This window comes from Chiloscyllium plagiosum, chromosome 5 (assembly GCF_004010195.1).
Source record: "Chiloscyllium plagiosum isolate BGI_BamShark_2017 chromosome 5, ASM401019v2, whole genome shotgun sequence".
Lineage (NCBI taxonomy): Eukaryota > Metazoa > Chordata > Chondrichthyes > Orectolobiformes > Hemiscylliidae > Chiloscyllium > Chiloscyllium plagiosum.
The window spans coordinates 75,403,895-75,420,279 of record NC_057714.1 but is presented as its reverse complement, the minus strand read 5'-3'; the positions used below and the strand labels follow the sequence as shown (position 1 = coordinate 75,420,279).

The 16,385-nt window shown below is 38.4% G+C and overlaps 1 protein-coding gene across 1 annotated transcript in view; it reads right to left on the bottom strand.

Moving 5' to 3' along the window:
* The window catches only part of LOC122550319 (zinc transporter ZIP12-like), an 82,379-nt gene that overhangs the window by 40,909 nt on the left and 25,085 nt on the right, over nt 1-16,385 (bottom strand). Inside the window, exons 3-6 of the mRNA XM_043691043.1 lie at nt 9,999-10,286; nt 8,097-8,304; nt 6,725-6,915; nt 3,729-3,906 (exon numbers count right to left, since the gene is read on the bottom strand). Coding sequence (XP_043546978.1) covers nt 3,729-3,906; nt 6,725-6,915; nt 8,097-8,304; nt 9,999-10,286 — 865 coding nt within the window. The remainder of the gene's footprint in view (nt 1-3,728; nt 3,907-6,724; nt 6,916-8,096; nt 8,305-9,998; nt 10,287-16,385) is intronic.

Genomic DNA, 16,385 nt, shown 5'->3' with positions numbered 1-16,385 from the left:
TTCAGGTGATTGTGGAGGTTAAGGTCACAGGATGCAGAATTTATAGCAAAAGCCCACAGTGTGATGTAACTGAAATTATATATTGAAGAAGACCTGGATAGTTTGTTAAGTGTGTCATCATTTAGAATGGGCATATTGGAAAGGTTCATGAAATTCACTTTTTTTTCTTAATAACAAGTAATTTTTCTTTCAGCTGCAGAATCCCATTGGGCTGTGTAATCAATGACTTGCACTTTATCATTTAAGCCTTGCAAAGGACTTACATACAGTCTTTAAACAATAGGAGAATTCTCAATTCTGGTTTAATGTTTTCACTGACATGAAATTTTGAGTTCAGTCTTCATTAAAAATAATAAGCCTTGAAATTACTCAGGGCTACCCTAGTGTTCTGTATAAAGCAAACAGATTTGCAGCATTTCCAGCACTTATTTGAGTGTAATGTAATGGGCCAACTTTTAAGTTTCCTTTCTAACGGTCAATAAAACGGGAATATCCTCGTCAGGATTTCTCCATCACGGACATGGTGGCTGTACACCTGGTGAAGTGAGGCATGCTAGTTCCAGAAGGCTGAATATGGACCCCAGCAATGGGGCTTTGTTCACAGATAGCAAGACGGCTTATTATAAGAAAACAATAAGTACAACTATATTTGGTAAGATATAATTATTAGCGAGCTGGGACAGAAATGTCTAGCACATTCTGAAAAGTGGAGTACAGCTTCTTGTCACCTTATGTGACCCAGTAGCGTGGGTGGAGCCAATGTACTATCAACATTAGTCCCATCAGAACCATGAGCTTGTACAGCATCTCCACAAAAACATTTTTCCCATTGTTAACTCATTATACAATCATGTATGTAACTATATTACATTTACCATTGCTTCATTTTCCCCAAGTCACTAACAAATGTAGGCATTCAGGACAAATTCCTTCAGGAAGCATTATCTTTAGGCTTGGAAGAATGGTAAGACTTTCCTTCCAGTACTACTGACCCTGGTTCTAATCTGTGGACTATTTCTCAGCAGGAGGATACTTTATCTCTCAGATATCCTCACAGAGGACATCAGTCATTACAGAGCTTGTCGTTCTGTTACCTTGTCTGGAGGGCACTTGATCTCCTGGACTTTATTCTCCTTTGCTAAGATCTCTGTGTTTTCTATGTATAGCTGACTCATCTCTCTTTTCCAAGCCATTTTTCTTTTATCTCTGTGTTTCTTACAAGATTCTGAATGAAGTTGTGCTTTGGAGTGCTGAGATTGCCTGTTTGCTGCTTCATGGCTGCTGACTGAATTCCTACAGTGATGATGGTCTTAATGCAATAAACTGAGTTGCTTGAATGGATGTTTGTCTTCTGGGTCTTCTGGATTTCTTCTTCTCATGGTCATGGTCACTTCTGCATCACTGCAATTATGTGGTATATTCCCAGATGATTGCTGCTGCTACTTTGTGGTATTTGCCACCTCTACCAGTCTGCAATGCTGGGTAGGAGTCAATTAAACAAAGTTATATTTTCTGAGATTTCATCTTTGCTCTGAAATGCTCCCTTTCCATCATGTGATTTTTTTTGCGTAATTATTTATGATGAGTGCTTACATCAAGTTGCTTCTTTTTCCCAAGATGAGTTCCCTCAAAACAGAGTTAAGGATTTGAATTTAACGTGTTTTATGCCTATATCAATCCAATGTACTATTCATTAAATCACCTCTCAAGGACCCTATTTAACTTTTGCACACTGACATATTTACACAGAAATGAGTTATTGACCGTACAGGATGTGCCAGGTCTTTCTCATGAATTGGGGCTGAAGAAATATTTGGAAAAATGGTCAATTCTACTCAAACTTCCTACTTTATTAAGAAGACAGATCAGGACTCTAACAATTTATTAAATATCTGACTGTTCAGCACCATTTTACTTTCAACATTGCATTTGTTTCCATGGTAGCTACACTAAGGCTTTTATTCATTGGGCAGAATCTTGGGCTTTTCCACTTGTTGGGTTTGGGGGCAGGGGTGAACTTAAGCAGTAGAAGCACTGTGGATAAGGACACTCTATCTAAGCAAGTTCATCATGAGAAAGCTTTTCCATGTCTTCCCCACCTCACTGCTGTTGCATTCTTTATGAGGCAATCAATACCAATTTCAACGTATCATTGAATGCTCAGTGTCTTACTGGCACAAGATTCATTTAAATATTTGGAATTTAAGTGTTTAATGATGACTGTGAAACCAGTGTCAATTGTTGGTAACATCTATCTGGTTCACTCATGTCTTCCAGAGAACAAAATCTCCCATCCTTACCAGGTCTTGCTTACAGTCCTATAACGATGTGGTTGACTCCTAATTGCCCAAAGAGGGCAATATATGGTGGCCTTGCCAGTGATGCCCACATCCCGTGAATGAATAAGAAAAACATTTGGCCACTCCAGGCATTAATCCAAGAGCAATCATTTCATGTTGGAAGCACAACAAGCAAACCCTCAATCCCAGTAAGGGAAGGGCTGGGGTGGTGCTCCATCAATATCAACGAAGGACCTCTTTGAATGAGTGCAAGTACCACCACCTGCTCTTGCTGCTCACTCACCCCACCACAAACTCTATGCCTTCATGCCATTATACACCTGTCATCTGAACTACCTCAATCCAAAGTCTGGTGTGTGTTGGAATAGTAACCATAACAGCCAAAGCCTTCTTCAGTGACATCACCAAATACAGAATACCTGTTGGCTTCCTGATTAGACAAGCAGGAGGCTGGAAGAACACAGCAGGCCAGGCAGCATCAGAAGGTAGAGAAGTTGACGTTTCGGATATAACCCTTCTTCAGGATTGGCTAACAGCTCTCAGTGATGGGACTTGTACCTCCAAGGCCCTTGATCCTGGGTAATGCTCACTGTTGGCCTGACAGGTGCCTGAGTGACACAAAATGCAGCAGGCCCTCATGAAAAGAAGCTGTTCAGGTGCCTTACTGACTCTCCAGACACCAGCTGAGCTTTATGTCACTTCCAAAAGACTTTACCCAGCTCTTGTAGACAATTATTTCAAATGAAAAATCTCAGAATCACATCATGACTACGGGGCAGAAGAAGGGGCCATTCAGCTCATCACGCCTGCACTGACTCTAATATCTAGTGCCAATCTCTTGCCTTTTCCTCATATCCCTTACACAATTTCTGGCCAAACAATCATCCAATGCTCAACAAATAGACCCAACCTCCACCAATTCCCAGGCAGTACATTCCATCTTCCAAATATATTGCTGAAATCGTCAAAGAAAAAGTCATTGCCAAACACTGTACTTTAGCAGATGCACAAAAGGTATTGTAAGTTGCGCTTGAGAGGTTGGTTCTGAGTCAAATATTTCAGCAAGCAGACTGCAACTTAGAACAGGGTTCAGCCATCACTAAATGTAATAGGCTGATGCATGCTTGGATCATGTGAACATTTAGTTTATAATGGTCAGGTCATAGTGATCCCCTTGCTGAGAAAACACAAGAAATTCACTATAAGGGATGGGGCCCTGTATTCCCAGATCTCTAAGATATACTATGTATTTCAATGAAAGATGTGCGGGAAAATATTTCCAATGAATCTGTGGAAGACTGGCAGAGAGCTTAATTGCAACAAAATGCACAACCCTACGGATCACATAATGGGATATGTGTGTGTAAGTATTGCTTTTGCCATTGTAGAGACGCCAATTACAAAACCATGTTATTTAGTATGACTTACTCTCTGTGTTAGTTGGCAGGACAACAGACTGTGCATATTCCTGTCCACTGTGTTGACAAGCTCCACTAAGCAGCTGTTGAATAATTGCTGGGCTGATCTGGTTGAAGTGTTCTTTTGAAATTGCAAAATCACTGCCATTTACAAAGATTCCCATTAGTTGTTCAGCGGAAAAGCAAACCTAGTTGAGGGGATATGACAGTCAATTTATCTGTAGTTGAAGCTTTTATAAACCTAGAAAAGACCATATACAAGCCACACATTTTAATGAGGTACGGCAAAAATTGACAACCTATACATATAACATGTCTAAAATTGTTTTTGTGGCAGGTCCATTCTGCAGAGACCAATAACCTTAAATCACAAAGAGGTAATCAGAAAAGGTAGATAACATCGATAAGCCACAGATATTAAACCTTAATGTCTGGCCTGTAAAAGGAGAACTTTTAATAACCTGGTAAAAAGCAATGTATAGGCAATTAAAATGTCAGTGGTTATCCACTATCCCATTTTCAACCATTTTAGTGAAATCTTTGATCAGGTCAGGCAGAACACACTGAATGCATTTTGACTCATTTTTACCTAGGTTAGGCCGTGGGGATTGGGGATGGAGTGTTGAGGAGAAATCATCCTAAATACATCCATCTTTATGCAAAGATATGATATCACCCTCATGAAAACAATCTGGTGATTAATTTCTTTTTTTTTACTTTTCCTATTAAATTTAACAGTGTTAGGTGTATACCCTTTTGGCTATCGAGGTGAATAAATATAGGTGGCACCATTAGCAGAAAACAAATATTGCCTCTAAAAATAATTTCCGTGGAAAAATGTATCTTGTTGATACTGTTTCCACTGAGCAGTGCTGATTGAACCAAGACTGCAGAAACACTACTCCATTAAGCCATGCTGCAGCTTGTTTGCAGCCCCCACTGTACAATGCTATGGAACAGTGAGAAATGGGGAGAAAGTGAGGACTGCAGATGCTGGAGACCAGAATTGAAAAATGCGGTGCTGGAAAAACACAGCAGGCCAGGCAGCATCCGAGGAGCAGGAGAATCGACGTTTCGGGCATAAGCCCTTCTTCAAGAATCAAAACAGTGAGAAATGATCAACCATTCCGCTAAGGTGCTGATCTCAATTTTGCTGTTGTGTGTTAAGCAGAGGCATAAATTTTAATGGCATTCAAAGTATTTGTGCAACAGGCCAACTCATAAAACTGGTAAAAGCTGACCTGAGGCTTTCGAAAAGCTGGCAATTTAAGAATCACCCATCGCTTGAAAATGATTTGTTACAGGGGGTTTCTAAGTGAAGCACTTGGTATATATAACTGTTCTTCACTTTCATATGAAAAACAAAAAAAAAAGAGAAACAAAAAAAAAGAGGGAATTCAAATGTTGAAGAGACACAAAAAAGTTATTTTCTTACTATAAAGTAATGCCATTTTTGTTAATTTTAGCCATTTCATGCTTCAGAGTTAATATGACTTTAATCTTAAAGGGCTGACAAACAAAAGTTATACTTAAGACTTTCGCGATGTAATAGCCTGTCACTTAGCCAAAAACATATCTCAATAATCAATGTGCCACATCAAACTCACCTCCACTATAGGTTTTGATGATAATTTAATATAGATACAACAAGGCATTTTTATCCATTTGAAGCAAGATTGCAGAGACACTACTCCATCAAATTCAACATAGTTTCATTGTCATTCATTTCCCGCCCTTTCACTGCCCTCCATTTTCACATAATATCCAACTTCATTTTACTGCTATCCATTGGCTATGCTCTATTTCAAACAGTAAAAGGCAAGGGTTTGATAGTCACATTAACACGTAAATGATAGTACTTCTATCATGTATGTGTTCATGTGACTGCGGTTCAAAGTATCTCCCCAACCCCAGATGATTAAGTAGGCAGTTCAGGTCTAAATGAAAGAGGAAGGAAGAGAAAGTAAATAGGTGATTTATGCCACAAACCATGTACAGTTTGCCTAGCAGCAATGTTTTTTTTTCGGTCATTTTTTCTTTTTCACTACTGTCCATTCTACATTTATCTCATACTTTCATCTTTCCCTTCAATGCTGTCCATTCAGGTTCCCTACCCTATTCTGTTTACATCTGGTGGCTAATGTTCAGGTCCCTTTTCACTTTCTGAACTACTTCACAATAGCATCTTCTGTATAACTATAGGCAGTAACTTCATGGAAATCAAGAGAGGAGCCTGGTGTATTAATTAAAACACATAGTATGAGCAGGAATAAAAAAAACAAAATGATTTGTCTGATATATAGCCAGAGGTGAATATAATCTTCAGGAAATGATATTGAATCTTAAAAAAAAGGAAGGTTTACATTTATAAAAATGTTGCACGAATTCAGAATGTGTACAAGTCTCAACACTGTGCTAGAGTGAGGATATCCAGGCTTTAAAGTTAATGCAGAAAGGGCAGCCAAACTAATGTGCAGCTTATGGCATTTGAACTATGAATAAAAGGTTGAAGAGCCTGGGATTGTTTACTCTGGAGAAATGATGGCTCACAGGAGATATTATTCAAACATTCAGTATTCTTAAGAGAATAGATTAATTTAATGTGTTCAAGATTGCCAAAACTATTAGGACCAAAAGATATAGGATGAAGATTACAATATAAAGGCCACCATTGTTTAAATAACTTTACTCGAAAATGATAACATAGAGAACAAATGGCCTACTGATGCAATTAAGATCAATAAGAAAAACTTGAAGGAAGAATTGAACTGATATTTGAATGAGTGGATGATTGTCCCATTGAGATTTTTGGAACTTTGATCTGCATAAACATCACCAGTTGTATAAGTTCCAATGCTCCATTGCATTTTGGTACAAACTATGGTCAAGTGTAATTTTAATAAAATATTATAATTAATAACAGAAAATCATGAGAATTAAAAACTTAGAATGATGCAAATTAGTGAAAGGAAAATCAATTAAGGTAATTAATTACATTACTTTTACCTTTGTCCATGTGAATCTATCATCCTCACGTATATGATTGCACTCATGATGATCTTGGCTATGCTCTACTTCAAACAGTAAAAGGCCAGAGCCTTTGACTGGCTTCACAGTACTTCTATCATTTACGTGTCCATGTGACTGCGGTTCAAAGTATTTCCCCAACCCCAGATGATTAAGTAGGCGGTTCAGGTCTAAATGAAAGGGGAGGGAAGAGAATGTACATAAGTCATTTATGCCATAAACCATGCACAGTTTGCCTAGCAGCAACGACAACTTGCCCGTTTCACATTTTCAAGCAGAGAAAATCTATAAAATGATAGAAGGATTTATTTTAAATTTTTAAACATGCAACCATCTGTCGCATTCAAATTGGCTGCTCCATCATGTGGCGGGAAGGCTGCTACAATTTAAATCTGATGGATGAGCTGCAGGACAAAAACCGTGGAGTTTTTATTGTGGCCTATGGTTGTGCCATCAGCAATGGTGAATCTTCTTGGCTCTCTATAGTCCAGATTATTTCAGTTGGCCTTGAACTGCAAAGGCTCCAACTTGTTCTGATCAAAAATAGTAATTGTGTTTGAATTATAGCACAGGGCCCCAGTTTGGGGGAGAGGGGAGCTAGAACACATAGTTATAGAATAAACATCCACTCAATAAAGCTGAGATGTGAAGGAGTCACGTAAAATTCTGAAATTCTCTCTCCCAGATTGCAGAGGTTGGATCACTGGAAGTGTTTAAAGAGTAGTTAGATAGATTTTGAAATATCATGGAGTTGACAGCTATACTGAACTAGCAAAAAGATGAGTTGATGCCTGAAACCGATCAGCTATGACCTTGTTGAATAGGGCAGTTTGGAGGGGCCAAATGGCCTACTCCTCCGTCTATTTTGTAAGTTTTTATTAATGAGTCACTCAGGCTGTTGGGCCCACTTTTATGTCCCTTATCATCAGGGAATGGCAGACAAAATGGCACCCATATTGTTGTCCTTTATCTTGCCATTATTCAAGGCAGAGGCAGTGTCTTCGATATGTTATTTTAATGGTTATAGTACAATTATTTTAAATTTAAGTTTTCACAATCTCATTACAGCAATTTATAGAATTGAATTTTATAATTGTGAGCTGGAGAAATGATCATGGAAACAAATTTACTGGAAGAACTTTGGGCTAATGAAAGCACACAATAATTGGGGAACACATCTTATACGGTGGTAATTAGTATATTTTCAAATCTCTTCATTATTGCAATTATTATAAAAATTGTGACAGATTCACATAACTTCCATTACCATAAGTTTTCTCATTTGCATGGCAATAATTTTCCTTTAATTAGGTAAGACTATCACCAGCGTTCTTTTGTTTAATTGACATACCTGAAATACTTATGGTACTTGTACTGTTCAGTGATCTGAAAATAAATTCAGTGAAAAAGTCTGGGTTGGGTAAACTTAAGCTTCTAATACAAAGTCCTTGAAGAATGGAGGTAATGATTGCACTAGCCAATCGGGGGACAGTATTTTCATCAGCACCCTGGGGGCCCACTATGCCAGCTTTTTCCTTCAGCCAGTTGGCATCAATACACTAGAAAATAAACAAAACATGTTTTTTGTTATGCCTTCATCATTGAAAAAGACTCATAAATGTTCTGCAACTTTAAAAAGATACATTTTAGTAGTACTTATTCTTTCTGAGTTCTCAACCCAAGGCAGGTCTGACCAATCGTGCTGCAATCTCCATCACAGTTGGGGCAGAAACACCAGCCGATATCCACCCAGACAGAACAGAAAACTACTTGCCATTAGATCCAATCTGATCCTGCAATCTGACCCCTCAAAATGTTTAGTTGTTGTGGTACCATACACTTTTACATTGTTATTCTAATCTGGAGTTAAGATTGGCAATGGTAGAGGTTTTGATTTCTTTCCATGACCAAGAATCTCTCCCAATCTTACGATTTGCCATTGACGGATATTGTAATGATTTAAAAGTTGATACTCAACCTATTTGGCCATGTCATTAACACACCTTCCTTGGCCATCAAGTCCTGGAGCTGGACTTGACCCGGTCCTCCTGGCTCAGAGAAAATGATTCTACAATTGCACCACAAGGTCTCCACTTATTAGTGCAATAGTTCCAGAAACAAATAATTTGCAAACTGGAAAAAGAATGTCTATTAACAATTCAGTTAAGTAAGGAAATCTGAGAATGAGATTCAAATCAGAATAAAATATGATGAAAATCTAATTTGACCAAATTTCTTTGACCAAATCTCATTTGGGGTGGCATAGTGGCCCAGTGGTTAGCACTGTTGCTTCACAGTGCCAGGGACCGGGGTTCGATTCCCACGTTGAATGATTGTGTGGAGTTTGTACATCACCCCCCGTGTCTGTGTGGGTTTCCTCTGGGTACTCTCGGTTCATTCCACAATCCAAAGATGTGCAGGTTAGGTGAATTGGCTATGTTAAAATTGCCCATAGTGTTCAGGGATGTGTAGGTTAAGTGTATTAGTCCGGGGTAAATGTAGAGGAGTAGGGGTCTGGGTGTGTTACTCTTCAGAGGGTTGGTGTGGACTTGTTGGGCTGAAGGGCCTGTTTCCACACTGTAGGGATTCTATGTCATGCGATGTGGAATTTTTCAATCTATTTCCTAGTGGGTATAGGCCCAAACTGAACTGACAACAAATTGGAAATCTCAGTGCTCATGTGAATTGAATGTGAAATAGACTCAAGTCTCATGTGAATTGAAAAATGTCTCATTATTGAACAGAGAACTTTGTCCTGAGATACATTCATATCTGACACAGGCAGACGTCATCCTGAAACTTTGGGAAGTAAAATTGGCTTTAGTCATGGCATATGATGGGCAGTAACAAATTGGCAGCCATTTTACAGTTACATTGACCTCAATAAGACCAGAAAGTCAGACACTCAACCAATTCGCCATTGACTGTTTTTTGTATCTCTTGAAGATTAATTTTACATACCAAGATGACGATACAGAGGTACCTTGATTATCCGAAGGCCACGGGTGGGCAGTATTTTGTTCGGTTAATTGAATTCGGGATAATCGAATGCTGGATAATAGAGTTTAGCCAAGCATCGGGACCTTGCAACCTTGCCGGATAATCCAAGATTCTGATAATTGGAATGCCAGATAATCAAGGTTCCTCTGTAATTCCATTTTCCAACATCACATGTCACACCTTGATGAAAGCAATATTCATGACTGAATGTTTACGGTTTAATTTGACTTCGCGAAAAAAATGACTCACTCACCTGACTCCAGGAGGAAACTGTGTAATGCTCTTGAATGATTTCCAAAAGTTTTTCAATTTCATCATGGGAAAGATGATTTAAATCTTGATGTGGTTTTAAACTTAATATCTTAGTGAGATAGAATCTGTAGTCCTCAACTTTTGGATGAATATTTGAAGTGCAGATATCTTTCATATTAATGATATAATACAGAAGAAGAATCGAAAGTCTGTGAAAGGCATTCTCATGTAGATAGTGTTCCTCATTATCCTCCTCTACAATTGAGAAGGTTTCATTTGACAAAAGGCACTATAATTAAAACATAATGGGATTTGAATAATTCTATACCTTCATGCCATTAATTAATGTAATTACACACTGGTATTCATTGCTAGACATAATGCAAATGGGCCCAAAGAATTCCCATTGGACCTTTGGTGAATTTAAAGCAATTTTTAAAAATATGTGTCATGGGATGTGGGTATTGCTAAATCAGCCAGCATTCATTGCCAATTCCTCCACTCCTTGTGAAAGTGGTGATAAGCTGACGTCTTGAGGTACTGCATGCCCTGGGGTATATGCACATTCACAGTGCCATGAAGAAGGAAGTTCCAGAATATTGACCCAACAACAGTGAAGGAACAATAATATATCCAACTTAAGATAATGTGCGTCTTAAAGGGAATCTTGCAGGTGGTGGCTTTCCCATGCATCTGCTGCCCTTGTCTTTCTAGGTGGAAGATGGTGTGGGTTGGAAGATGCTGTCAGAGAATCGTTGTAGCATTTTGTAAATGTCACTATGTGTCATTGGTTAAGGGACTGAATATTGAAAGCAGTAGATGGAGTAGTTGAAACAAGTAAAGCAGGTTGCTTTATATTGATGGTGTCAAGCTTCTTGAGAGTTGATTAAGGTGCACCCATTCAGGCAAGTGGAGAGTATTATATTGTGTCTTGTAGATTGTGGACAGGCACTGGAGAGGTAGGAGGTGAGTTTCAAATGAACCAGAGATGTTAATATTAATTGAATCAGATGTGATTCCAGAGCTAGATAACATTTGCTACATAATCCTGAGTGTATGAAGAATTATGCTGAGAAGCAATATATGATTGCCGTTGGGCTCACAGTGTTGTGTACCAGCATTTATTTGGGTAGGTCAAACCAGGGCAGGCCTTACACAGTCAACTGTAGGGTTCTGGGGAGTGTTATAAAACAGAGATCTAGGGGTATGGGTTTAATAGCTAATTGAAAATTGAGGCACAGGTAGATAGGGTGGTGAAGAAGGCTTTTGGCATGTTTGATTTCATTGGTCAGGGCATTGAGTATAGGAACTGGTATGTCTTTTTGCAGCTGTACAAGATGTTGGTAAGGCCACATTTGACGTTTTGTGTGTGGTTCTGGTTGCCCTACTACAGAAAGGATATTATTAAACTAAAAGAGTTCAGAAAAGATTTACTAGGTTGCTGCCTGAACTGGAAGGTTTCAGTTATAGGGAGAGGATGGATAGGATGGGGCGTTTTTCCCTGGTGCATAGGAGACTGAGGGGTGACCTTATTGAGATCTATAAAATCATGACAGGCATAGGTAATGTAGATAGCCAACATCTTTTGTAGGGGAGTCTAAAACTAGAGGGCATAAGTTTAAGATGAGAAGGGAGAGATACAAAGGGGTTTAGAGGGGCAATATTTTTCACAGTGGCTGTAGAGTGTTTGGAATGGGCTACCAGAATTAGTGGTGCAGACAAGTACAATTTTGTCATTTAAGAAACATTTGGACACATACATGGATGTAATAAATATTGAGGGATATGAACAAATGCAGACAAATGGGACTCAATTAATTGTGAAAACTGGGCAGCATGGACATGCTGGGCTGAAGGGTCTATTTTCATGTTGTAACTGTCTATGGCTCTTTGTTCTAGAAGTTACACAGGGCCCTGTTTTTTGCAGACAGAAAGAACATGTACAAATCTGGTATTTGCTTTAACATCATGAAATAGGTAACAGTCATTCACTGGTTCATGTCACAGGCCTTGATTAATTAGAGTCAACCTGTCCCTTTCTAAAATTTCAACAAAACCTAGCAGTTAACTGGCATTCATTGTTAACTGGTGCATTCTCCATGACACCACCACCAATCAAAGTCCACTCGATAACCAATCAGCACTCTCCTCTCATGCAGGATAAATGTTGTTTTTCCTCTATTTTGATAATTCTCCTGATGGTTGCAAGACAAAATAACTTAATTGTTATTAAATATCCAATTATACATGCATTTAAAACAAAGTAGGTCCAATGTAAGTTTAAAAATATATCTTGAATTGTAAGCACAGTAAACTTGACCCAAATAACCAATATGTACAGTTCTCATGAATTGTGTATAATAGAAAAAATGAAATGTATAAAATATAAGGTCATTTTATAATATTTTTTGTGTAAATCCCCAAACTAGCTCTCCAGATGTTTCCATTTGCAAATGCAAATTCATAAAATCTCATCTTACATGTGGATATAAATAATGCAACATGGCATACGATCAGTGGGTCAAGTTGCAAAACAAAGACTAATTTTGAACCAGTTTTTATAGAGAGACCTGATGGGTTCTATCATCAGGTCATGATAGAGTTTGGATGGAGAGTTTGGGCAGAAGGCAAATAGTGATTCAAATATGGCAGCTTCTTTTCCTCTGGCTGTCAACTTAAGTTGATTTTGGAAAATGATTAATTATACAAGATGACTGACATGGTTCAGTCAGGATGTCCAAGGGGACTACTTCATCACAGATATACATTTGTTGAGATATCTCCAGTACAGGCATAGTCAGCAAACAAGGTTCCAATTATGCAAAAGTGAAGACTGCAGATGCTGGAAGTCAGATTAGAGTGGTGCTGGAAAAGCACAGTAGGTCAGGCAGCATCCAAGGAGCAGGTTAGCACATCATAAAATGCAAACATTTCCATTAACGTTTGCAATTGGGCAACTATTTTATATTGTCTCTTCTTTTTCTTAGTGCATCCAAAAATAGATTTATCAGAAAAAACAAATCTGTGTCTAGTCCATAAGCTGTGAATGATGCAATAAGTGACTTTAAAAATCTGCAGAACTACTTATAGGTTTCATTGGTGTGTAAGTCAGTTCCTTAGTAAACTAAATGTTTATAATATGTAAAACTTTTCAGAAAGTGCCTGTTATAAATCAGTTTAAAATTAAGAATCTTCTCATGGGACCATAAATGTGTTTAATGAATCAAAGCTCATCACAATTAAACCAGTTCAGGTGAATGCCTAGTGTTTTTTTTGGCAGGCCATAAGATCATGAGAAACATGAACAGGAGTAGGCCAGGAATGGTCCGAGAATCTCCCATGAGGGGAAACATCCTCTCAGCATTTACCATGTCAAGTCCCTTAAGAATCCTACATATTTCAATGAGATCACCTCTCATTCTTATAAATTCCAATGAGTAGAGTCCCAATCTGATCAGCCTTTGCTCATGAGGCAGTCCCTCCATACCAGGGATCATCCTAATTAACCTTTACTGAACTGCATCCAATGAAATGATATACTTTCTTAAATAAGGGACCAAAACTGCTCACAGTGCTCCAGATGTGATCTCACCAGGATCTTGTATAGTTGCAGTAAGACTTTCCTATTCTCAAAATCCAAGTTCATTGAAGTAAGAGTCAACATTTTGTTAACCTTCCTGATTACCCGGTGCAGTTGTGTGCTACCATTCTGTTTCTTGCAGAAGTCGCAAGTCTATTGCGTTGCAGCTTTCTGCAGTTTTTCTCCATTTAAGAAAGACTCTTATTCTTTTGTTTTCCCTTCCAAAATGAACAACTTCACATTTCCCCACATTATACTCCATTTATCAACTTTTTGTCCACTTACTAAACCTATCAATATCTCTCTGTAAAGTGTATCCCTTTCATAACCTGTTTTTCCACATGTTTTTGTGTTGCCTGCAAATTTAGCAAGAGTTCATTAAATTCCTTCTTTGAATGGATTAAGATATATTGTAAACAATTGCAGTCCTGGATCCCTGTAGTACTCCAGGACTGCAGGGTATCAACATGAAAAAGAACCCCTTATCCCAACTCGCTGTTTGCTGGCCGTGAGTCAATTCTCTAACCTTGCCAAAATACTACCTTCAATACATGGGCTCCTTTCCTATGATTTAATACTTTGTGAGGTATTTTGTCGAATGCCCTCTGGAAGTCCAAATACAACACACTGACTGGTTCACCTCTATCCAAGCTGGTTGAGACCTCCCCGAAAAACTCTAATAAATTAGTCAGACCCAATTTCTTTTTAATGATCCATGCTGACTCGTCTTGGTTACATTATGATTTTCCAAATGTTCTGCTATTACTTCCTTAGTAATTTGATTCTGATACACTTCCAACAATAGATGCAAAGTTAATTGGCCAATAGTTACCTGATATTTGCCTCCCTCCCTTTTCGGATAGGGGTGACCCGTTAGAAGTTTTCTAATACTCTCCAGAATCCAGTGATTTTTGAAAATTTTAAGCAATGCATCCACTATCTCTGCAGATACCTTGTTGCGGATCCGAGGATGCAAGCCATCTAGGCCAAGTGACTTATCTGCATTTAAGCCCATTGGTTTGTCTAATCCTACTTATTTAGCGATGGTGACACTTATTTCCTTCCCCATATTCTCTGATATTATTGGAATGTTCAAAGTATCTTTCACTGTAATGACTGATGCATAAAGACTCACCTGCCACTTCCTTGTTCCATAAAACCATCTCCCAGATTCCGTTTCTAAAGGCCTCATGTTTATTTTGACCTTTTATTTTTATACAGTTAAAGAAGCTCTTAGTGTTAATTTTTATGTTCCTCAGTAGTCCCCTCATAGTTTATTTTCTCTCCCTTTATTATCTTTTTAGTCCTCTTTGCTGGATTTTGTATTCATCACAGTCTTCAGGGTTATTGCTGACTTTAAACTTCTTATATGTTTTTTTCTTTCAACTTAATACTCTCCTTAGCTTCCTTCGTTAGCCACTGTTATTTTATTTCTCTGGCAGTGCCAATTTTTAGTGTTCATTCAGGTTATGACTGACTTATTCTCCTTAATATTTTTTTTCTTTCAACTTAATACTCTCCTTAGCTTCCTTGGTTAGCCACTGTTATTTTATTTCTCTGGCAGTGCCAATTTTTAGTGTTCACATTCTAAAAAAACAGAGCAAAATATTGTGGAAATTTGGTAATGTTCTCCTACAACCTCTTCCATCAGGCAGAAGATACAAAAGTTTGAATGCACACACGCACACACAAACAGTTTAAGAACAGTTTCTTCCCTGCTGTTATTAAGCTGATGAATGACTCGCTAACTTCAAATATGGTTGATCATATTAATGTTGATCTTACTTTGCACACAGGATCAAGGAAAACCCTAAAGCTTTCAATAGCTATATCAGGAATAAAAGAATGACTAGAGTAAGATTAGGGCCAATCAAGGATAGTAGTGGGAAGTTGTGCCTGCAGTCAAAGGAGATAGGGGAAGCGCTAAATTAATACTTTTCATCAGTATTCACATGAGAAAAAGACAATGTGGTCAAGGAGGATACCGAGACGCAGGCTACTAGATCAAATGGGATTGAGGTACATAAGGAGTAAGTGTTAGCAATTCTGGAAAGTGTAAAAATAGATAAGTCCCTGAGGCCAAATGGGATTTATTTTAGGATTTTTTGGGAAGTCAGGGAGGAGAATGCAGAGCTTTTGGCTTTGATCTTTATGTCATCATTGTCTACAGGAATAGCGTTAGAAGACTGGCGGATAGCAAATGTTGCTCCCTTGTTCAAGAAGGGGAGGAGGGACAACCTTGAAACTTATTGACCTGTGAGCCTTACTTCGGTTGTGGGTGAAGTATTGGAAAGGGTTATAAGAAATAGGATCATCTAGAGAGGAATAAATTGATTAGGGATAGTCAACATGATTGACTAACTGGATGTTTAAAAAGGAAATTGAAGGGAAAGTTAGAACAAGAGAAGTCAAGAAAGACAATTGTATAAAGCATCATTAAGTTGGGATAGTCTGTTGAGTTTTGGATAGGTTACATTATTCTATAGTCTGCTCTCTTTTGTCTGTGTTTCTTTTGGTAATCTTGCTAATGCACGAAGCATTAGAAATAAGATGGATGAGCTTGAAGCTCTTTTGGAAGTTGGCAGATACGATATTGTGAGGGTAACTGAGACGTGGCTTCAAGTGGACAGGGCCTGGGAAATGAATATTCAAGGCTACACGTGCTATCGTAAGGACAGACTGACGGGCAGAGGGGGTGGGGTGGCCTTGTTAGTAAGGGAGGATATTCAGGGGATGTAGAGTCAGTGTGGATAGAGCTGAGAAATACTAAGGGTAAAAAGACCCTCTTGGGAGTCATCTACAAGCCCC